Source organism: Haliaeetus leucocephalus, unplaced genomic scaffold (genome assembly GCF_000737465.1).
Source record: "Haliaeetus leucocephalus isolate CR32 unplaced genomic scaffold, Haliaeetus_leucocephalus-4.0 Scaffold240, whole genome shotgun sequence".
NCBI lineage: Eukaryota > Metazoa > Chordata > Aves > Accipitriformes > Accipitridae > Haliaeetus > Haliaeetus leucocephalus.
In genome coordinates, this window is record NW_010972676.1 from 2,050,000 (window position 1) to 2,073,269 (window position 23,270).

Genomic DNA, 23,270 nt, shown 5'->3' on the forward strand with positions numbered 1-23,270 from the left:
TTTACCTTTGTTTCTTAATGAAAGACTGCAAAAAAGTCAGTGTTCAGGCTGTTCCTTCTGTAGGCAGAGCAATATCAAAGTGTCACTGCACATTACCACTGCTTGGTATCTATGATCTAATACTCAACAAAATTTCATTGAAACACCCAACAAAAGTAAAACGAAGTCGTCGGTGGGATTCAAGAGTGTTTTTAGGGCTCTTGCTGCAGATTCATAACCTGCAAAAGACCAATGAAAAGGCTGTTCATCTGTTGGATAGCATTTTCTTTTGATAGAAAATTCAAACCAGCCTGAAATGAGCTTTGCTTGCCCACCGGTCCTCCTTATTTCCCCCATAGCTCTTTTCATTCATGGCATTTGCTGAGGTATAAGGGAGCACAGCAGCACATCTGAGTACTGGGTAATAATGTTACTCAGCTACAAAATGTGGCAGCAAATGTCTTGCAGAGTGTTTTCAATTACTTAATGTACAGGGATGCTTTAGCAGTTGACAGTGTCTGGTTACCAAAGGGTCAAGCCTTTTCTTCTGGTTACAGGTCTCCAATCTGGTTCTTCTACAAGTAGTGGAGGAGGAGGAACCCAAAGCACAAGCAGTAACTTGTCACAGCACCTCACCTATACATCCTACATCCTGAAGCAGACACCCCAGGTCAGTGGCATAAGCATCTCAGTTGAAGCAGATTGATATTTCATTTCAGGCTGCAGTGGTGCTAGGTGGATGTCCTGTGGTTCTGTAGTACATGAAACATTCTTGGGACTGGAATCTAGATCGTCGCTAACAACCCTTGTATCTCTTCCCTCTGCCAGGCACCTGCTTTACCACTTGCTGTTGCTATTGGCACATTTCTGCCCCTCACCTCCCCTTGCAGGGTTGTACCCTCATGGCTCCTTGCAGGCTGAGAAAGCAGCACTGAGTAAGGCCAGGGTAAGCAGTGGGTGGAGAAGAGACAGAGTGTGATAAGAGTGCCTGGTGGCAGGGCCGCAAGGGTCATCAAAATAAGAGAGGTGATATGACGGAGATGGTGCTGGAAGAGCTGTCTTACACAGTAGGATATGTAAGAGTTGGAGGAAAGCACAAGATACAGGAGAATGAAGGAGAGTTACTGGAGTGAAACAGCAAGGCTGAGTAAGAAAGAAAAATGAGGAAACAGAATATTGTGTAAAGGGATCCATGTGTGATGGTGGGTGAATGAAGCCTCTGAAGGGTGGCAACTGAATACTGATGTGAAGCAGGAAGGATGGGAAGGTCTCAGGTGGTAGGTTATTCGAGTGCACACCTCCAGTTGTCGCTTTGATTTCTGCATGCTGAGCTCTGAATATATAGCCTTTGTGGGGGACTAAATACATTTTGAAGTGAGAAGGTGACAATGTCTCGATTTCTCTTCTTTTTTTTTGCCTAGCCCAGCAGTAGCCTCTCTGATCTTGCATGCTAAGCAGCATTTGTCACAAAGAGTAAACTTGAAGAGCACGAAGTGTGTTAAATTGTAGTAGATGCCTCTGACAAAACAGGAAACTGATTGTGGCTTTTTCACCCCTTCCTTTGCATCAGAAAATGTTTTTCTGCACTAAGAAGAGAAGACTATGTCCAGCTCTTAGTGCAGAAGTATTCACTGTAATTAGCAGTGCCTTCTTTTAGAAGATGAAATGATGTTGTTGCATTATAGCTACAGGCTTTTATCCTGTATTGATACTCCTAGATTTCTATTGACTCTTAAGTGTGTTTCAAAGTGCTGACCACCCTAACTTATTTGTGGAGCAGGGCACCTTTCTGGTTGGCCAGCCTTCTCCTCAGAGTTCTGGGAAGCAGCTGACTCCAGCTTCAGTTGTTCAGGGCAATGTAGGAGTTGGAGCATCTTCCACACAAGGACAAGCAGTAAAAGTGATAACTGGACAGAAAACAGCTCTATTTACACAGGTAACATGCACATGATGTGTTTCTCTCTTACTAGTTAGCATTTTGTCATATAAAGTATAGGAACCACATGTTGTGAGAGCTTTTCATTTTGTAGTTTTTTGGTTTGGTTTGGGTTTTGTACAGTTATGATGCTGCCTGCGCTACGATGAGGAAAGCACATGAAGGCCTACTTTCATATGCAGATATTGGTCCATACTTTTCCAGCTTTATTTTTGTTCTCAGAGTGGATTGTGTGTAAGCTTGGGTTGCTAGGTTGTAAATGTGCTCTGGGATTTCCTAGAATGGTTTGGGTTGGAAGGGACCTTAAAGATAGTCTAGTTCCAACCCCCCTGCTACGGGCAGGGACACCTTGCACTAGAAGGTGAAATGGAATTAGAGAAGTGAAGACAGTCAGGTGCAAAAATGTGCTTAAATATTTGAAGCTTAGAAATGGGTCACTTGCTAAAACTCTTAAAAACTTTTCATTTGGGTATCCCTCAAAAGTCCTTCTTTTAAAAACTACCACGTGGTCCCTATGAAATTCAAAATCCCAAAGAATACTCTTAATTTGTCAGCCAAAATTCAAGATTGGTAGGCATATATTTTCAAAGTCTACAGCTTGATAAAATTGATAATATTTTTTCAGTAATACAAAAAGTATTTGTCTTGTTTTGTTGTTGTGTTTTGTTTGTTGGGTTTTTTAAGAAATTTTTTAAAAATCCAAACAAATACCTTTTTCCTTATGCTGAATTCTTTTTCAAAGGCTGCACCCAGTGGACAGACATCGCTGGTGAAAATATCAGATGGGTCTATAAAATCAGTGCCTGCCTCATCCCAGCTCTCCAAACCTGGCACCACTGTGCTGAGAGTATCAGGAGGTGTTATCACCACAGCTGCTGCTCCTGCTGTGCCCCTTCCCACAAACGGGGTGGCCCAGGTGAGAAACATCGCCAATATTCTGTAATGTAACGTTTGCTGTCTAGCATGTGTGTCCATCCCCAGGAAGGGATTTCACTGCTTTTTTCCGCTATTGGTATTCGTCTTCTCAGTCAGCATTGCTGGTGGGCCTGTTCATATTTGTGTACCAGCACAGTGCACACAACTCCTTTTCTGTTGGCTTGTTTGCTGTTTGGCGTAAAGTAGTATCTGTGAAGAAACAAGGGGAGAAGAGAAACTGAAACTTGCGCTTTCTTGCTTTTAATGTTGTTAAAATTCAGGTAGGCAGGGAAGGCTTTATCTGAAACAGCTTTTGCAATCATATAGATCAGATATTTTTGGTCTACGCGGCTTTCAAACACCAAATCTGCTGCTGGCACAAAAATTTGCAGAAGAATGTGAAATGCCTGAAGCTCTGTATCCAGCAGGCCAGTGAAAGCCAGCGGTAACCAGACTGTATGTTGCTCCTTTGAGATCACAGACTCTCCACAGTGCTTAGTGCCCAATCTGCTATCAACAGATTTCAGAGGTCATCAGTGACTAGAGTTTGTGGTTCTTTGGTCCTGACTGTGTTCAAAGGATGTCACTCCACCCCAGTGGAGTTGTAACAACACAACCTTGGAATGAGGTGCTTTGGCATAGAGTGAGGTTGGAAGCAAAACGTTTGCATTCCTAGAGTGAAGACTCTTGTGCATGGATGCAGCCATGCATCCAATTGATGCAGGTTGTCCACCTGGCATGGAGTTATGAGTTCATGGGGATGGGGAGGAGGCAGCAAAAATGGGAGTGTATAATTCACTCCAGGGGTTTTCCTAGCCTCACTTCTTTTGCCTGTGGGGAGGCGAAGATTAAACAAGTGGAGAGTTGACACCGTGCTGCGCTCCGAGGGCTGAATGCTGGCATACACAGCATATATAAGTGAAGATGCTGAAATTTGCATTAAATGCTACTCACTGTTTTTACAGCTCTCAGTGAAGCTGCAGAGAGAGAAATTTTCCATCCAGCCTCTTTATCCCAAACTTTTTTTCCCCATTTGTCTACTGATACCTCTGGACTTCTGAGCAGCAGGGAAATACAAAACATTCCTGGGTCAAATTTCTCATCTGGAGGCCTACCTGCTTGCTGAAGTTAAGGGACCTGGCTCCAGATACTATCAAAGCAGTTGTAGTAGCAGTTCATGTGTACATGGTTTCATTTTTTCTGCTTTAAACAGCCTCCATTCTATATGTACCATCATTGTATATGGGCTTTTAGATATGTGCTTGAGAACCTCTTGCTTCTTAATGATGGATAGATAAACATTTGGTTTTGCTACTTCTAGATATTGCCTTGTTGTGCTTACTGTTGAATCATCTATGACATGAAAAGGAATTTGTTAGCCCTCTCTGCCTCTTTTACACAGCAAATAGATAATGCAGGTTCCAGTTCATCCTCTGGAACTCCTGCAGCAAAGACATCTGGACAGCAGCACCAAATCTGTATAAGCCAGAGCCAGTCTACTTCATCAGTAGTGAATAAGACTGCTACTTCCACTGTTGTAAGTGTTGCTTCTCTGATGCCTACATCAACGCCTGTGACTGGAAAAGCTGCAGTATCAGGTATTAAACTCCCTTCATGCCTTTCCTATAGAAAGTTCAAATCCAGGTGTGAGTTCTTTAGATGTCTTCGCTGTAAATGGAAGAATATAGTCACCTGCATTTGTGAATGTGTCAAAGTCAAATCAAGCTTTATAAAACATATTAGCATAACTTTTGGCTTAGAGATGTCTAAATAATTTGGCATCCTATCTCATCAGTGTATCTGTTACAAATAATAGCATGAGTTGCCCATTGTTATTGGAGAGGGATTTTAGTTTTCATGCCACGTTCTCATTAGAAGATGCATTCTGCCTATTCAAGAGCACAGTGTGTCACTGAATGCTGAAACTATCAAGGTACCAGCAATACTACAGACTTGATTAGTTTGTGAAAGTGAAACTCCCACTGAAGTTGGAAGAAGCTGCTTGAGCAGAATTTGGCTCTGAGGCTTTGCACCTGCTCTGCTTGGCTTGGAAAGGAGAGAGATGTTGATTAGGGGGAACTGAAGGCTTTGAAGTCAAAATCCATTAAGTACAGTGAGGTAGGCTGGATTTGGAATGTTTCAAGTTAATAAAGATGAGGTAGTAAAGATGGACTGCCCTTATGTAGAGGGCAGTTTTCCTTATTTAGTTTTACTGTCTTCCAGTATCTTTTGTATCATGGAGAGCAAATACAGTAGGTTTAATTTGAGTATTATGCATTAAAATCTGAAATTTTCGTTTTGGTTGATTTACCTGCTGGCATGTTGTGTTCACTTGAAGTGGCTTCTTACTAAGTGGAGACAGTGAAAATACAGAAAAGAGAAAATAAGTGATGCTGAGCTCATCTGACAGTGTGTTTTTAAAGCAGCTCTTCTTGTTTCCTATGTACACAGTCTTCCAAACTCCTCCTTTTTCATCACTCTTTTTCCCAGAGCTTGAAAGTAAACAACATAGACTGCTAAGACTGCCACAATTCTGCAGTAAGCAGTTGGATGTTTTCCTCTTTGCAAACAAAGCAGCAAGGTTTTTTTGTAGAAAATATGCCATTCTAAATAGCTTTCAGATTAATACTCCCATTTAGGTATGAGAATGTTATCTAGATTTTGTTTTGCCTTTTGTAACTTGAGGCACTGACTTCATCATGAAAAACTACTTCTTCAAGAATCCCAAAAGAAGCAGTGGCTATAAAACATGTTATTTCAATGTAAAAAAAAAAAACAAAAAACAAAACAATACAAAAAAACCAACACCACCACCCCCCCCAAACCAAAAAACAATCTCAAATTTTCCCTTGTTTTGCAATGAACAATGTCTCCCACCCATGAGGCTAATAGGGTTAGTTGAAAATGTCCCGTCTTACTTGCTTTGCTGTCCGGGTCCCTTGCTGTCCTATCCTGACACATCGGTACATCACACACAAGTGAATTGGTAATAACTAGGTTAGCCTTCTTGCCTGGAGGTGAAAGCCTAACTGACCAGTGCTGTGCATCTTTCAAAACCAAGAGACATCTTCACCAGACCTTGCATGTCTAGTACTTGGAAGGCAGCTGTGTTTCTTAAACAATAATAATAAAATATGAGGAGAATGGAAACTTTATCTCAAAACAAACTGTGAGTATAAAATTACCATTGTGAAACTAAGAAGTCTACTGTTGTCAATGTTCTAAAATAGAAGCCTATTAAATTTCTACAATCTGAAGAAAAGTTAGCTATAAGTTGAATACAATTGTATTGAAAATAGATGCTTTACCAGTAGAAAGGATGGACATAGGCCCAAATCACAGTGTTAGAGTGCTCACTGTGGTGGCTTGGGATGTCATCACTGTGGAGGAGAGAGCTGGTGGACAGGTGATGAGTACTACTCGCCTGTGACACTGTGGCACAGTTTGGAGCCGTGCTGATTTCCACCAAAGTCACTGGGTGCTGCCATTGATAATGCTGTTAATATCTGAATGTCCTGCTTGTTCTTTTAGCCTTGACTAAAATCAGTGATTTAATTTAGTCCCCATTTCAATACACTTCGTAGCTTGATTAGCTATCCTTATGGATGTATTCAGTGCATGTTACAGAAAGACACAGGACACTCAGTTCAGGTATGTCCTTCATCAGACTTGCTGTGCAGCAGTGGATGCTGCTGAGCTGAATTGCAGAGGTGTATGCGGCAATGAGAGTGGCTGTGTAAGTACAACAGAGCTGTAGTTCACTGGCTTACCAGACCCTTGAGCACAAGGTCTTGTTCTGACAAGAGTGTTTTACTCTGTGCTGAGCCTGCTTCAGTTGAAAGGTTTGTTACATCCACTTTTGCTTAGGATTACTTAGGTAATTAGGAAACTTGCTTTACAAATATCAGAGTGCTGTGCAGCACATAATACTGCGCACACTGTGGTGCAGCACCCCAGTATTTTTAGCAATCATTTGTGTCAGTGAAAACTTGTCTGACAGTTCACTGAACTGTGGCTTGTTAAGAGGGTGGTAGTACTAGCTTACATGCCATCCTGGTTCAGGCAGAAAGGGAGAGAAGTAGCTGCAGATAAACTAAATGGTGTGTTTTATTTAACATTTTGTCTTCCGTTCTTCTTGCAGGGTTGCTAAAAATCCACTCAAATCAGTCTAGTCCACAGCAGGCTGTTCTGACAGTTCCCAGCCAGCTTAAACAGCTCGGTGTAAACACAGCTTCTGGAGGTGTTCAGACAATACTCATGCCTATGAACAAAGGTAAAGGGCAGAGGAGGATGACAGATGGTGTTTGAAAATCCCCTTTGACACAGGGTAGCTCTTGGTCACTGTTGGCATACGTGGTCCAATGTCGGAGATAGAAGAAAATGTAGCAAGGAAATTCATCCCTAAACTTTGTGCTGCAAAAACACTGTGTTGCTTCTGAACATGGTTATTTGTCAAAGTGTATGAAATTTGATATTTTTTTTCCTTCTTTGTTCTTTTTTTTTCTTTTTTTTTTTCCCCCCCCCAGTGATACAGTCTCTTTCTACCAGCAAAGTTTCAGCTGTTTCAGCTGTCACGGCAGCAAGTACAGTTGTCCCTAGTCCCTCTACAGCATCCATCACTAAAGGTAACAAGGAATTTCTCAGGAAGTTGAGTAGTAGAAATAAGCTGGTGCTGCTTTATGCAAGTGGCCCGACTACAAAAGTAGACCCTGTGACTGTGGGTTCCTTTATTTCCATTGTTACAGTGTTTAAATCAGGTAAAAATGACACCTGGGACCAGGAAATTAACAGTGACTTCCCCCTCAACAAATCTCAAAGCATAGGCAAGTACAGAGAGAGATGAGGATGTTCTAGAAAGCTACCATGAGTACTGTAAACATTCATTGTTTCAATCCGTATTTGCAGAAATGCATAGAGCAGCATGTATTTAATCACAGTTACTGCTGTCCTCAGAATAGTGACTATGGTGAAACATACTGGAGAATACTTTCCAACAGCACTAGGTGTAGACAGCATGTGTGCTTGCGCACACACACAGAGGAAAGATGTACATACAGTACTTCCCAGAATAATGCATAGGCCAGAGCTGAGATACTCAAAGTCCAGTTCTTGCAGAACTGTCATGCGTTTCACCCATCCCACATGAATGACCAGACTGCCTGGCTGTTGTGGGTTGGGAACATCTCTCTCTCCCTGCTCCTGTCTCGCTGGAGTTCTATCCTAGACGTGAAAGAGTTCACTGATGTCAAAATCAGTGATGTCTTCAAAAAAGTTCTCACTTTGAAATGTCACTTCTTGATAAAACTGTTAGTAATTTTCTATCCAGCTTTGTTTACAAAAAGGCCAACATGCATTTCCAGACAGTTCAATTTAGTTCAGTTAGTCACATGCAAAACATCAGCAGTGGATTATGCAGATTTTCTAAAAAGGATAACATGTGAGCATGTTGAGGTTTGGAGGGGGGGGAACATGTTCTGGTGGCTTTCAGCAGAATTGAAGGTCAAATTTGTTCATGCTTAACAATCAGAATGCAAACAACAAATGAAGTGATATTATGTAAAGCCCTTAGTCTAACTGGAGTCTCGCAAGACACTATTTATTAAGCTGAGTGGTACTTTTTGTCTTTTAAAATGTGTTCTGTTTCTTTGAAGTTAAGATGGAGCCTGATTCAACAGGACAAAACTGCAGTTCTGTGGGTACCCAAGAAGCCCAAGCAGCAGTAAAAACAGAAGAGAGCTCTGAACTTGGGAATTACGTTATCAAGTAATTGTTCATTTCTCTGTAAGGATTTCTGATCTTTGAAATACTGGGGGAATGGAGGAGGTTCTAGGGATACGTGCAGTAGTATTAAGTTTGACCTAGAAAAACATTGTAAAATCTTCTGTCCCATATGCTGCTGTATCAGTACTAATCCTGTTGGGTGGCATTTGTTTCAGACAGTGTTGCAGTATTTTCTTTATAAATGGATTTGTATGTAGGGCTCATGAAAGGGGAAAAAAATTATTTGAAGATTTGCAGTTGTGTTGGGGTTTGCTAAAATCTCAAGCTGCTAAAACCTCTTTATCATCCACTGCTTGTATAATTCCCATTGCCATTGTGTGTCCTTACTGAGGTCAAGTCAAACTGCCCAGTGAAGTGCAGGTCAAAAAAGGGGCATCTGAAATAAGTAGAAATGTCTCTCTTTTTGGCTCTCTAGTCTTGTTAAGCTCATACACTTCTTTAATTACTTAGTATGACGGCTGCCTTGGTTCAGAGTTGGAATTAAATAATAAAGATCATTGGAGTATTTGTTCACTGGATGCTGTGAAATCTAGTGCCTTGTTTTGATGCTCTTGCTAGTACTTGTTAATGTTTTTTCACCAGAACTCAGTTTGCAAAATTTTGTCTGCGTATTTCTTGTAATGTGTAGGATGTTTCTTCTGCTCTTGATTCCTCCAGTGGCTGACTTTTCCTGTCTCCATGTTTTGAAAAGTTTTGTTATCCCAACATATCCCTGCAGACATTACCCTGATGGAGGGTATGTGTAGGAGACAGGAATAAATCTTAAGTCACTACACGCTGGAAATTATCTTAGTTATAAAATAACTAATGGAAAATAGTTCTTGCCAGTTAAATACAGTATGGCTGGTTAAATAAAATTTATCTGAACTCCCATAATTGCAAAGTTTCCCATGCAGTATCCCTTGTTCCTGCTGGGACAGCCTGCATTAATAGGTGTGTCTTATCCCTCAAAGTAGTGTTGCAGCTTGCAAGGTGATGCAGGGATTTCTTCCAAGCCTGCCCAAAAAAGCCTGTCTTCAGTTTCTTCAGCTTGACAAATGCAGCTTCAGATGTGGACACTTAGGCAGGGGGAAGGGCTGTTTGAAATACCTTCTACAGATTGGGGCATAACAGTTTATCCTCACACTGCTATTGCTATAATGCCTTGGGGCTAGGGACTTTAAACCATGCAGTGATTTTGAAACCTTTTGCATCTGATTCATTGCTTCCAACAGTATTCTTCTTTGTGATTTTTTTTTTTTTTTTAATCCCTTGCAGCATAGAATATTTGGAGAACATCCAGCAGCTTTTAACAGCAATAGTGAAGAAGGTTCCATTAATTGCTGAAAAAAGTAAGCAGTAAATGAAAAGGCTTTGCTTTGTTTTCAGTGTATCAACAGAATGCCTTGCATACTCTGTAGCCGCAAAAATTATTAAAAGTCAGAACGAAATGAAGCCATTCTCCTAGAGAGCTTAGTCCAGGGGTTATTCTAAAGATGCTTAGAATTAGAATCATAGAATCATTTAGGTTGCAAAAGACCTTCAAGATCGAGTCCAACCATCATCCATGCCCACTAAACCATGTTCTAGAGTACCCTGTCTACTCACTTTTTGAATACCTCCAGGGATGGTGACTCAACCACTTCCCGGGCAGCCTGTTCCAATGTCTGACAACCCTCTCAGTAAAGAAATTTTTCCTAATATCTAATCTAAATCTCCCTTGCCTCAACTTGAGGCCATTTCCTCTCGTCCTATCTCCAGCCACCTGACAGAAGAGACCAGCACCCACCTCACTACAATCCCCCTTCAGGTAGTTGTAGAGAGCTGTAAGGTCTCCCCTCAGCCTCCTCTTCTCCAGACTAAACAGCCCCAGTTCCCTCAGCCGCTCCTCATAAGACTTGTGCTCCAGGCCTCCCACCAACTTGGTTGCCCTTCTCTGGACATGCTCCAGCACCTCAATGTCTTTCTTGTAGGGAGGGGCCCAAAACTGAACACAGTACTCAAGGTGTGGCCTCACCAGTGCCAAGTACAGGGGGGCTATCACTTCCCTAGTCCTGCTGGCCATGCTATTTCTGATACAAGCAAGGATGCCATTGGCCTTCTTGGCCACCTGGGCACACTGCTGGCTCATATTCAGCCAGCTGTCAGCCAGCACCCCCAGGTCTTTTTCTGCTGGGCAGCTTTCCAGCCACTCTTCCCCAAGCCTGTAGCACTGCATGGGGCTGCTGTGACCCAAGTGCAGGACCCGGCACTTGGCCTTGTTGAACTTCATACGATTGGCCTCAGCCCATCGATCCAGCCTGTCCAGATCTCTCTGTAGAGCCTCCCTACCCTCAAGCAGATCGACCCTGCCTCCCAACTTGGTGTCACCTGCAAACTTGCTGAGGGTGCACTCACTCCCCTCATCCAAATCATTGATAAAGTTATTAAACAGAACAGGGCCCAACACCGAGCCCTGAGGAACACCACTTGTGAACCGCCGCCAACTGGATTTCACCCCATTCACCACAATGCTCTGGGCTCATCCATCCAATTAGGTTCTTCCAATAAAGCCAAATACGTTGTCAGCAGTTATTAACTTTCACCTGGGTTTTGTTTAGAAATAGATTATATTTTCCTCACATAATGGCTGCAAGTAGGTCATCTTTTCCCTGGTTTGTCCTTAATGGATGTGCTTGGGGTTTTTTTGTTTGTTTGTTTAATACCAGGGTTTCAGAAATGCTTGCAAATATGATAACATAGCTCATCATTGGAATGTGTTTGCTATTGGCGTTTTTGGCTTTTTTTTTTTTATTTTTAAAGATGGTTTTTTGCAGAGAAACTTTTTAATCTTGTATGGTACTTTATAATTGCATACCTCTTACATATGTACATAGCTGAAAATGTGTCAGCTTTCTCTGGCAACTAATGCACTTTGAACAAGTGGTCCTGGAGACTGGGTAGGGCAGACCCTCTCTGCACAGTGAGCAAAGTAGGAGTGGGCAGCACAGTAAAGCTTTCATTACATACAGCTTTCTGGCCTACAGTAGCATTCATGAATCCATCACTTAGGATTCATATCCCCTCCTCATGTTTTTGCCAGGAAACTTTTTCACCGTTGTTTCATTTTTATGTTGTAATTTGTTTGCAAAAAAAAAGTTTTCCAAAGGAAGAGACTTTGACCAGTAAGACAGACTTACAGGTCTACATCATTACAGTTTTGGGAGGAAAAAGAGGCTTAAAACAGCATATAGCCACAGATACCTGTGTATGTGACCAAGAGGGATGCTGGTTCTGCATCCAAAAACCAGTGTATGCTGCACATAACTGTGCTGTGCTCAGAGAGAGCGCAGTATTTGTAAGAGTTAGAGAGTTCAGTCCTTGATCCTGTGAGCATGAAACACATTTCCCTCTTCCTCTTCACTAAATAATATCAAAACCAGAATTTATCTTACTTCACTTACTAAAAATTTAGTACTGTTTTTGGCTTTGTGTTTTCTAGGTGAAGATGCAAGCTCTTTTTGTGCCAGTTCAGTGGAACAGTATTACAGCTGGAATATTGGGAAGAGGAGGGCAGCCGAGGTAATCCTCTCCTCCTGTGTTTCATAAGCAGTCATAGGGACACAAGAAGGATTTCTGAATTATGGAACCTTGTTGTTGGCTGATCTGTTTTCTGAAGCAGTCTGTTGCATTTTAAATGGAACCATTACTTACTGCAAGGTGCACTGATTTGTGTCCAGGTAGTGATCCAGTTTGTTGTTCAGAGACTTCAAGCAGAAGGGACTCTGAAGGTCATTTTTCGGTTGATTCAAAGAAAGATGTTTTTGAAGCATTTTAAAAATCAAAATTTTTGCAAACTGTCCTGTTAACACTTTATCCTCATCACCCCTCTGTGGCATATTACGCTCATGGTAATTTTACCCAGCTTACTTTGTCTATCTTTTCATGGGATTGTGTCTACTTTCTGTAGGAAGAAAATTGAGGGATCTGACATAAGCGGTGCTAGTGCTGAAATAGATTGTCAGTTCACCAAAGATAAATATTTCAGTTAATCTGGACCTTTTTGTATTGTGGTTGTTATGTTTCCCCCTATTTCTTCATAATTTTGTCATCTTGCTATGGAATTTTACAGGGAAGACGTTAAAACTGATTAGACCCTCTGCTATTGCCAACTTAAATGATTAAAGAGTTTAACCAAAGTTTTGAGAAACATATTTTGCTGTAGTGGATTTCTTGCACTATGCCATCTTAGGTATTACTTGGGAGATGAGACATTTCAAGTCAAGACAAATGTGTCTAGGCCCCTGTAAATGTGTGTCACTTTTTCTTGATGTTTTGCTTGGATGGCAAAGCAGAGTTTAAATGACCTGCCTACAGCTGCCTAATATCGGGATTAGGACCATCTTCCACATTTGTTTTTCCTCATCATTCTGACTTCTGAGAAAATCATGTTCCTTTTGTTTTCCTTGCAACCTGGATTATTGTTCTGGGCCATAGTCTAGTGGGCCATAGTCTAGCCCTAAACATTTTAGCCAGTGTGATGAACTTTCCCTTTGGTTTGTCACAGTGGCAACGAGCCATGACAGTGAGAAAGATCCTACAAGAAATTGTAGAGAAGCACCCCAGGTTTCACAGTATTACACCCCTGAAAACAAAGCATGTGGTACACTGGTGTCGGTGCCATGGCTACACTCCACCTGACCCTGAGACCTTACGGAACGATGAGGACTCGATTGAAGATGTGCTGACGCAGATAGACAGTGAGCCGGGTGAGTATGGGGGGACAGAAAGCTCCTTTCTGCCAAAGATGCTGCTTATTAAATGGCTCAGGACTGTCTGTATGCACACGCATGCTGCTACTTCAGGAGAAGGGGATTCTTACTTTCTTTGTTTTTAAGTTAATTTACTTTGGAATAACAAAAGTTGGAGGTCGTAAGGGCAAGCCTACAAGTGAGGCTGTCCCTTGTCCCTGTCCGTCCTGATGTTTTCTGAGGCTTCTTTTGGGTTTTATTTTGCTTGGAGGTCCTTGGAGGCCCAATGCAGACAAATCTTGAGAGATGATTCTTGCCCCACAATGTAATAATTTATAAGTGGGCACACAAACTAAGCATAGGGAGTAATGACATTTCTGCCCTTGGGTAAGCTTAGCCTCTCTTAAGACTTACCATGCAAACAGTGTGAGTGAGTGCAGGTACAAAAAAACAAAAAAACAAAAAAACCAAACCTGGCAGGCAGTGTGGAGCTCAGTGGGGGTTAATTTACCTCCAAAAGTAAGGTGAATTGGCTTGTGTGAAGATTCATGTTTTGTTACTACAGCTGCTACGTTATTTCACTAGGCATAGCTCTGGGATCTCCACAGTCCATTTTAGTATGTATTAAACATACATCTTTAATTTCATCCATTCTTCACAGTTAAGCTCTCTTGTTTCACCTTCAGATAATCCCTTTCCCAAAGCTGAATGTGTTTCTGTTCTGATCACACAGGGTTTTAAGGAATTTCACAGAAGTGTGTGGATTTGATTATTCTTTGCCAAGTCTGGCCCTGTATTGCAGTTGTTGAAGGTGGAAAGGAAGCCTACATCCACCTCTTAATATTTGTACCTAAATAACTAGATTTGTGTTTGTCTTTGAAGAAGAGAATCTGTTTATTGCATAGCTTTCTAATAAAGGTTTTACTGGCTCGTTTCAAGCATGCAGAGAATAGGTTGCCCTTGTGTAATTCCATTGCAAATCTGTCTTCTGATTTTTCTTAAAAAGCATCATAATACTTGTCACAATGTAAAAGATGATTTAGTGCTACATGGTGCCTACATAGTAAAAAACTCCATTTCTCCAAGCAAGTTGAAGCGCATCAGACTGCTTTGCCAGTTGTCAGAAAGTTTCTGTGAAAATGTTTGAGACTCACATTAGCCTGGTTTTGTTTGAAATGCAGCCTTCTTGATTGGTGTAGGGGCAGATGAGGGAGAGGACCATGAGAGTCATGAAGATATTATTAGAAGGTTCTCAATGACTGTTTGAATTTCTGTTCATCCTTATGTTTGGTAGGAACTACAAAAACAGCTTCCAATTACCTTAATTTCTTGACATATTTTGAGTGTGCATCTGTTTATAAACAGCTTTCCATAACCTATCATGTGTTTAAATGATTGCTTCTTTTTCAGAATGCCCTTCGTCTTATAGCAGTGGTGAGGAGCTGTGCCGCAAACTAGAGGAACTACAGCAATTTCTGAAACGAGAACCAGAACATGAAGAGGAAGTAGATATTCTCAACTTTAGCGAGCCTTTAAAAATAAACATTAAGAAAGAACAGGAGGAGAAACAAGAGGAGATGAAGTTCTACTTGGCTTCCTTGCCTGCATCAGAGTTTGTGAGGGACACTGCAGAGAAGGTAATAAGTGAATCATAAAGCTAATAAGAACTGTTGTTAAGCTAGTTGTGGTCTTACATTTATTTAGTTGCTTTTTTTTCATCTATATGGGCTTCTGGGTGTTTTGTGAAAGTTTTTTTTAAATGTCCTGAAAAAATTGGACCTTCTGACTTACAACACTCAGCTGGCCAGTGCTGGCAGGAGAAAGTGAAGCATGCCAGCCGGGAGGTCATTTCAGAGTAGCTGTGTTGCAGGGCTTAGTACCAGAAAAATCATCCTGGAAGGCTAGAAGCAAGGGGAAATTAGGGAAGAGGAGCACTAGCACTGAATTCTTCCTGTTCCATCACGTGAAAGATTCAAACTTGTTGTTTGGACCAGAGCTGTTTAATAGCAGCTCCTGAAAAGGGGTTGCGGTAAAGCTTAGACCACAGTAACCTTCTCTGCTGCTTGGATTTCTTCCCCTTATTCAAATTAGGGTAAAAGAAAGGGAGAGGGGGGTCTTTTGTCACAGCAGCAGGAAGGAAAGAGAGGAGACTGTCTTGGCTTGTAGGAAAGGGTGCTCTGCTTGTACCAGCAGAGACAGGAGCAGCAGTTGTGGGAGAAAGAAAGGATCTCCCTCTCCACCTCAAATGCTGACATCAAGGGACAAAACTTCATTTCTGCAGTGTATCTAATCTCTTGCTACATAGGTGACAAGGGCACAGGCATGATGAGGGTGAGACTGGGGGCTGAAACACTCTGTTTGATGTGGAACTTCTGTGCCAGGAGTACTGTTTAAAGTGGTTTGCCATAGTTAGGTGCAGGGAAGGTGATGAATAGATGGATTGAGTATATGTACGGTTTTTAAAATGGAGCTTCCGTTCTCAGTCCAAAGGTACCCAATGCAGCCTGGTTTTTGTGTGGACTTTGAAATAAAAATTAAAACCTGCTGTTGTTTCTTCTGTGGTTTAGAGGCATTTCTGCAGGCTGTTCTAATGGTCAAGCTTCATTTTCTCCAGATTTTTTTTAAATGAAGCCTGAGATTATACTGCTTGAGAGTTCTAGAGTGTCTGCTTGCTTGTTTTTTAACTACCCTTTGTAACAGATTTTTTTCTGTTAATCTCATTTTCATCTAATCTGTAATACAATGTGGGTTGTGTTATTTGATGTACTAATTTTTTTTTTTTCCTCTCGTGTTTTATAGATAGGGATTTCTTTTCAGCCTGCTGAGGTACAAAAGAATGTTTATGCATCAGTAATAGAAGATATGATTTTAAAGGTAAGAAACTATGTCACAGTAAGAACTTCTCTGCAACTGTATTAACCCAGTAACGTAGAAAAAAAGATGGAATATCCTTATTAATATGCATTTATCAAATCACGAGATGCAGAGTCTGATGTCTGTCTTTGTGCATGTATAGAAAGATACATAGCTGGCCAAAGAGAGTCATATACTTCTCTGTGTGTTTCCAGCTTTTTGATTTGTTGGCTTGGACACAGAATAGTGATTTGAAGATTCTCACCGCCAATAAGACAGTGACTCATTCTGTAACTTTGAAAGTACCCCTTACTTTGCCCTACCCTTCAGAATTGAAGGGGAATCTGCTAGAGTTCTGTAAGACTTGATTATTTTATACAAGGTTAGCTATTTTTTCCTAAACACTGTTCAGTTCCTTTTTGCCTGGGTTGTCTCTCCTGGGAGACTGCTGAATTCCTGCAGACAGTAGCAATTCTGCCTTGTATGAGAAACCATTTCTCTATCATAATCACTTTTGGAAAAACAGAGACCATTTCTTACCAAAGTTTTGAAGAGCATGGAGTTGGAGTTCTTGGGTTTGGACTGAAGGCTAACACAGATTATTTTTGGCAGCACTCTGCTGTATTTCAAGCCAAAGACAATTTTGGGGGTTGTTTATACAGACTGCTGCTTATCAGAAGATCAGTTTTACAAAAGCTAATTGATTCCAGGTTACACACGCACCCGCATGCACGCTTCTGTTGTGGTCTGTTACTTATCATAGTGGAACTCAGATACAGATACCTCCATTTGTAGACACAGATTGTAGCCATCAGATTGCTCCATTATAATCGTAGAGTTATGCCAGTTTTCCTGACTGAACGTCCCAGAAACCTCTGTTCTAGTCTTGATACAGGCACAGAAAGCCAAGAGCTTTAATTAGCTTTTGATTGAACCTTGATTAAGCCAAGTGTGTAGGGCGTACGGCTGCCATCTGCTTGCTGTCCAGGCTGGGAGGTTTTTGTGAAAGTGTCTTGATATAAGCCTGGTGACCACAGGGAGTGGCTAACAAGCATATACCAGCTCCCAGGAGAATATATGGAACCTGCCATGTACAAAACAAGCTCTGGTGTGTAAGAGAAGGCCCCTAAAATGCTCTTTGAAGTACAGGCTCTGGAACATTGGATCCACCCTGCTGTGCACATACTGCTCTACCAGACCAGAGAGAAACCAGACTGGGCAGTTGCAGTCTGAGCTCTGTGCATCTACAGGTCCCTTTCTTTCTGTTAAATATACTCAGTTCTTATTACTGTGCTAATGAAACTCAATTGGCCATCTTTAACTGCCCCCTGCTGATTGAATACAGGATTGAAGTGAGCCAGAATTTCAGCTGCTCTTATACTGATACTCAAGCAAATAGCCTGTTCCTTTCCTCTTTTCATAATGCTGTCTCCTAATGTTGTGTTTTGTCACAGGCCACTGAACAGCTTATGAGTGATATCCTACGCGAAGCACTAGCTGTGGCATACCAGACAGCTCCTCACAACAGGTACAGCAGCTTGTTTCCTCTTGGACCGCTTACACTAGCACTAAGGGCTGAACTGCTTGAGGAATTTAGTCAGATTTTGTGTTACTAAGACCATGTGAGTGAGGGAATGTATGAACTATATTCTGGGAAGATTCAAGCCTTATGAGGGGGTTTGTCATCTCCTAGCTCCACAGTGGCAAAGGATGGAAACATAGACAATGTTAAAAACTGAGGCAGGATTCTCTGGTGTTGCCAAGCTCAAAGGCAGATGAGCTGTTTCTGCAGGTCTTCTGTTGGAAGGACCTTCTCTCCCTTGTCCATCTCAGGTTACCGTGTAGACAACTTACCCATGGCCTGCCAGAACTTAGACAACCTAAATAATCTCTTCTTTATTTTACTGATATCTCTTTTCTGCCTCAGATACTGAGTGATTTTTATGGTAATGATTAGGCCATATCTTGATTTCTGTCAGCAGCATGATTTGGGATAGCTTGTAGTGTTTTGGTTTCTTTTTTTTTTCACTTTCAAGAAAATGCTCAGTTTAAATATTTACTTGTATGTAATATATAAATATTTACATGAATATATATTAAACATATGTATATATGTTATATATAGAAATATATACACATACTCTGTGCTATAAAAGTTCAAGAATTAATACATCCACTCTTGATTTTCCTGTCCCAGTGCCCAAGACGTTTCCCCCAGTCATTTGAGAGTGGCTTTTTTTTGTGCTGTGACATTTTAATGCTTTTCCTGTGTTGCTCTAACACCTGCTCTTTTATCCTTTTTTGATTGATCTTTTTTCTCCCCACCCCCCTTTAGTAAATTTATTGACTTGCTACTTTATGCACACATGTCTTTTTATGTATTATAATAGCATCTCTGATGCATTCCCTGCAGGACTCCAAGAGAGATCACAGTGATGAATATTCACAAAGCCATCTGTAATATTCCCTTTCTTGACTTCCTCACAAACAAACATATGAAGATACTAAATGAGGAACAATGAAATAGAGCAGAGAAGATGCTACAGGAAAGGTGGATTTATGACTGAAGTTGGGTTGACAAATTCAGTATTTCTGTAGGACACTATTATATACATTTATAACATTGGGTTACTAGATTGTTACCTCCAATTAAAAGATGCACCTTAATGCAACAAAATGATGCTCTGTTCCAAATCAAGTTGTTAAATGTCAGTGTTTACTTGGTAAGTGTATGTTCAGTGGCTGAACAAACATTGCATCGAGTTGCTAGCTGTGAGAGACTCCACAGGCCTGGTCCCTCTGAGACAGCTGTATTGATGAGATTGAACTTTTTTTTAAGAAAAGAAATTACACTTTTTGATGCAGTCTACATACGAGTTGCTTTCCCCATGCAGTGGGCAGAACAGTTGCTTTGGCACTCTCTGAGAAAAGTCAAAGGCAGCTTTTAAAGGTGGGTCATTTGAGTAGATGGGTGTGTTGGTTGGTTAGGTTTGGGTGTGGGGGAGCAGAAGGCTGATGGCTGCAACAAATTCTGCCAGTCCTGCTTGAGCATGATGTATGTGACTGAGAACACAGCTGGGTAGGCTTCTCATTAGTTTATTCAGCTAAGTGTCACCTAACCAAATTCCTTGCATCTCTAGAGGAGGTCAGATGCCAACCCTTCTTAGTCACCTCAGAAAGGGTAGACTGACACATGCTCAGTCAAGATGAACAAACCATGCTCAGGCTTGGTAAGATTTGACTGACTACTTGTCCTGCATGGGAAAGAAGAGGAGCATGAACAGTATTCAGTGTTTGTGGGCTTGGACTGGCTTAAACTGTTTGCTTGCCCAGCAAGTGCCTCCCCAGGCTGTCAGCAGGGTTGGAGTGTGCTGGAGGGCAGGTGACCAGCTGTGTTGTACAAGTCTTAATGTTTTGACAGCATTCACTAATGATCAGCTTGGATTGTGAAGTGCTGTGGAAGCAGCACCACTTTGGCTTAAGTTCTGCTCAACACAGAGAGGCCTGATAGGATCTAAAAATCAGAGATTTGCTGCTTGCGGGGAGCTCCTCTGATGTCTTGACTGCAGGAAGAAGTTCTGCTACTAACCCCAGCACTTACCTGTCTCAGGAACATCACTGGTGTAGGAGGCATGTCTGCAGCCAGGCTATCAACACCTCGCTGAAGAAGGCTTTGCTGACAACATCCTGACCACCCCACATCCACCACCCTTTGTCCTGCCCCATGGGTGCTTGCTAGTAGTGTGAATAAGCCATTGTAAAGCTGGTGGGACTTGTATTGGACTGTCATGCTTTCAGGGTGCTTGTTTTGTGAGGCAGTGCTGTCATGTGGGTGGAGCATGGGTCAAACAGCCAGAACCTCCAATGCGCTGATCTCAGCTGGGTCTCTGATCTGCTGCATGGCCTTTGATTTAATCACTCTGTGCCTCAGTTTCCCCATCTCTGAGCATGGGGAGCAGGATACCTACCTCACTGGGGTGTACTGAGGCCTCACTCTTGTTGGTGCCATGCTTTGACAATACAAAGCCTTTTTTAAACATTAACCTACAGTTATCTTTCCTGGCCTGGGGTAGGAACAGAAATCTTCAAAATGTTATCTTTTGGTGCTTTTTTTGGGCTAGAAGACAGGTGATGGTAACTCCAGTAGTGTGCAGGAACTGTGGAAGATGGTTCAGTTAGAGGGTGGTTTCAGGCTTACAAGGAGAGTAGCATAAGTTTGATGCAGTTCTTAAACTGAAGAAGGTACTGTGTACCTCAGATGAGATGCTGCCTGTCTTCTCCACCTTAAATAAAACAAGGATCTACAGGAAAGCCCCTCTCTGTTCATCAGAGCTAATAGGGAGTTAGTTTGCTTGAATATAAGAGTGGCAGAACCTGACCCTTGAATCTAGGAAATGGGACCAATGGATGAAATCCAAACAGCATTCAGAGAAGGACTTAAATGCCCCGTAGAAAGGGCATTTCAGATGCTCTGGATTCAAAAGATAATCCTAGCTTGTTCGGGTGAGCTGAGTGCAGGATTGCCTGCACAAGTAAAGTGCACAGCTTAGCCCTTACATGAGTTTTTCAGCTGAGGTCAGTGTGAAGGGGTTGAGCAGTGGTGATTATGTTTCAGCTCAGTGTTGCGAGTCAGGAGGAGTCCAGGTAGCTGGGGAACTGCAGGCCCCACACTTTGTAGGCTGTAGTGAACTCAAAGTCCATACTGCTTTCAGGCACCCCTGTATGCAGCTTTTACAAAGAAGGGCATTTTCAAGATATCTGTCGCTATTGCTATGACAGCCTGCAGGTTGTGTGGGAACAGCCTTTTGGGCAAACTCAGTCATGCTGTGATCTTCTGCAATGACACATACATTTCCAGCCCCCGTCTCTTGTGGGCTTAGTTTCTGGGATTTTGATACGCCCAGAGCAGCTCTTGAGGATGCAGGAGCTCATCTTTGGGCATCTGTTTGCAAATTGTGGCTTCCTTGCCTGTGTCCTGCTTTTCTGTGAGGAATGGAGTTTCAGAATGAGTCCTGAACCTGGCCCTGAAGCAGGCAGGTAAATGCCCCTTGTTCTTAATGGGGTTCTTGCAGTGGAGATCTGTTGCTACATTCCTGAGCAACCACAGGTTATTCTCCTAGGAGATGCTATATTAATAATATATAAAGTTTGCTGAAGAAAAATAAACTGTTAAAAGCAGATAGAAAATAACATTTGTTTAGTCCTTCAGATGTAGGAAACGTTTGCAACAAGTTCTTTGAATTTTGAAAAGTGGTGGGAGAAAAAATTGTCAGTGAGAAGTTCCTGTGGGAATTGCTTGGAGATGGGTTAGAGGTTGTGGAATTTCATGCACCCCTTCAGGTGTGTGTTGAACGCTGCAGATGATACAGTGTGTTGAAATGTTATGGTATATTTCTCTGGCTTTCTAAAGAGTCTTGATACAAGTTAAAGATATCTTTACAAATATTGCCCCTATTTGTAAGGCTGAGTGTTTAAATCCTTCATGTTATCTGTATTATACTGTATAATTGTGTAAGATACGTATGTTTACAATAAATTCTTTTATTAGCTGTGCTAGGATTGTCTTGACTGTCACCTGTCACTCAAAGAAGTTTCTCCAAATCCACAGATTTTTGTGTGCTCTGTATATTCAGACTGTCTTAGTTAGTTCTGGATACAAATTGGTAGTTTGATCTGAAGGAAGAGGTAATTTTTCCCTTTTCTAGTTAAAGCTCTTGGTTTTGGAGGTTGGGGGAAGGGAAGCCAGGAGCTCAGCAAGCTTAGCTCCTCCAACTTTTCATTCTCCAGAGCAGCCTGTTTAAAGAGCAAGTAATTGGTTTGTGTGGAAGATGGAAAAGTGTGGTGGGTTGACATTGGCTGGCTGCCAGACACCCACCCAGCTGCTCTCACTACCCTTCAGGAGAACAGGGGGAGAAAATAAAATGAAAAAGCTTGTGGGTCAAGACAAAACAGGGACATCACATGCCAATTACTGTCATAGGCAAAACAAACTCAACTTGGGGAAAATTAGTTGAACTTACTGCCAATTAGAATAGAGTTGGGTGGTGAGAAACAAAGAAAAAACCCCAAACCATCTTTCCCCCCACCCCTTTTTTCCTAAGACTTGACTTCAGTCTTTCATTCGTGACTCCCACCTCCTCTCCCCCTGCAAGAGGCGCAGGGGATGGGGGGGTTGCCCTTAACAGTCCCTCTTTGCCAGTCCTTCCTCCCCCCTTTCTTAAGCATGCTCTCACAGGGGCACTGCTGGCTCCTCTGAGGGGCTCAGCTCCCCCAGCTGCCCTGGGCTGGTTGGAACCAGACAGAACCAGCTGTGTCCAGCACAGGGCAGCCCTGGCCTCTCCTCACAGAGACCCCACAACCCCACTGCCAGCTCCTGGGCATGGGCACCCAGTACAAAAAGGAATGGAAAAAAGTAAGGAAAGCTAACTTCTGCATTTTCCCTAGGCTGTGGGGAGGCATAAGCTGTTTCTGTGAGCAGACTTAATGCTCCGTTGTCTTTCAAAACACTGCTAAACTCATTCTTGTTTGTACTAAATCTCCTAAAAGTGCCTCCTAAATGAGCACACACTGCAATTCCTTTACGCTGCCAGAGCCAAACATGACAACGTGGCCAAGGAAGGCTGTGGCCGGTGGGCTGGCCCCTTGACGCTAACCCCCTCATGCCTTCCCTCCTGGCTGCTGCTGCCCTGCTTTTGCATTTGTGAACACATCTCTGGGACATGGTGGTCAGAAGGCACCAGACCATCTGCTTTAGAAATTAAGCTCTTTGCACACAGAGCTGGTGCAGGAGCAAGTGGTGTGTCTATGTCCCAGGGTGCAGTCTTGGTGACACCAAAGCCTGTGCCGCCTGAAACAAGGGATTGTCCAACCCTTCTGTGCCATCTCTGCCCTGACAGCAAACACAGCCTCTCTGGGGTATGTTGCACCAACATCCGTTTGTGGTAAATCAGGTTGGTCCTTGGGATCGTACGTTACTGCAGCAGCCAGGATAAAGGAAATCAGTATGGATAAGGCAGAAGTGATAGGTTTGTATCTGATTGTTCACCCTCTGAGAAATCAGTGCAATGCAAAGAGAAATGTGCAGTTTATGAAAGCAG

At 42.2% G+C, this 23,270-nt stretch overlaps 1 protein-coding gene across 3 annotated transcripts in view; it reads left to right on the forward strand.

The window, feature by feature from the left end:
- The window catches only part of YEATS2 (YEATS domain containing 2), a 53,155-nt gene that overhangs the window by 29,055 nt on the left and 830 nt on the right, over window positions 1-23,270 (forward strand). For 2 of the 3 annotated variants that reach the window (XM_010568229.1, XM_010568231.1), the window contains exons 17-30: window positions 537-649; window positions 1,760-1,915; window positions 2,658-2,831; window positions 4,233-4,428; window positions 6,972-7,103; window positions 7,357-7,455; window positions 8,482-8,593; window positions 9,869-9,942; window positions 12,072-12,151; window positions 13,137-13,338; window positions 14,731-14,957; window positions 16,120-16,194; window positions 17,628-17,701; window positions 18,587-21,720. In XM_010568229.1, coding sequence (XP_010566531.1) covers window positions 537-649; window positions 1,760-1,915; window positions 2,658-2,831; window positions 4,233-4,428; window positions 6,972-7,103; window positions 7,357-7,455; window positions 8,482-8,593; window positions 9,869-9,942; window positions 12,072-12,151; window positions 13,137-13,338; window positions 14,731-14,957; window positions 16,120-16,194; window positions 17,628-17,701; window positions 18,587-18,695 — 1,823 coding nt within the window. In that variant the 3' untranslated portion in view covers window positions 18,696-21,720. Of the gene's footprint in view, window positions 1-536; window positions 650-1,759; window positions 1,916-2,657; window positions 2,832-4,232; window positions 4,429-6,971; window positions 7,104-7,356; window positions 7,456-8,481; window positions 8,594-9,868; window positions 9,943-12,071; window positions 12,152-13,136; window positions 13,339-14,730; window positions 14,958-16,119; window positions 16,195-17,627; window positions 17,702-18,586; window positions 21,721-23,270 lie in introns of those variants that run through there. The other variant, XM_010568230.1, reaches the window with a different exon arrangement.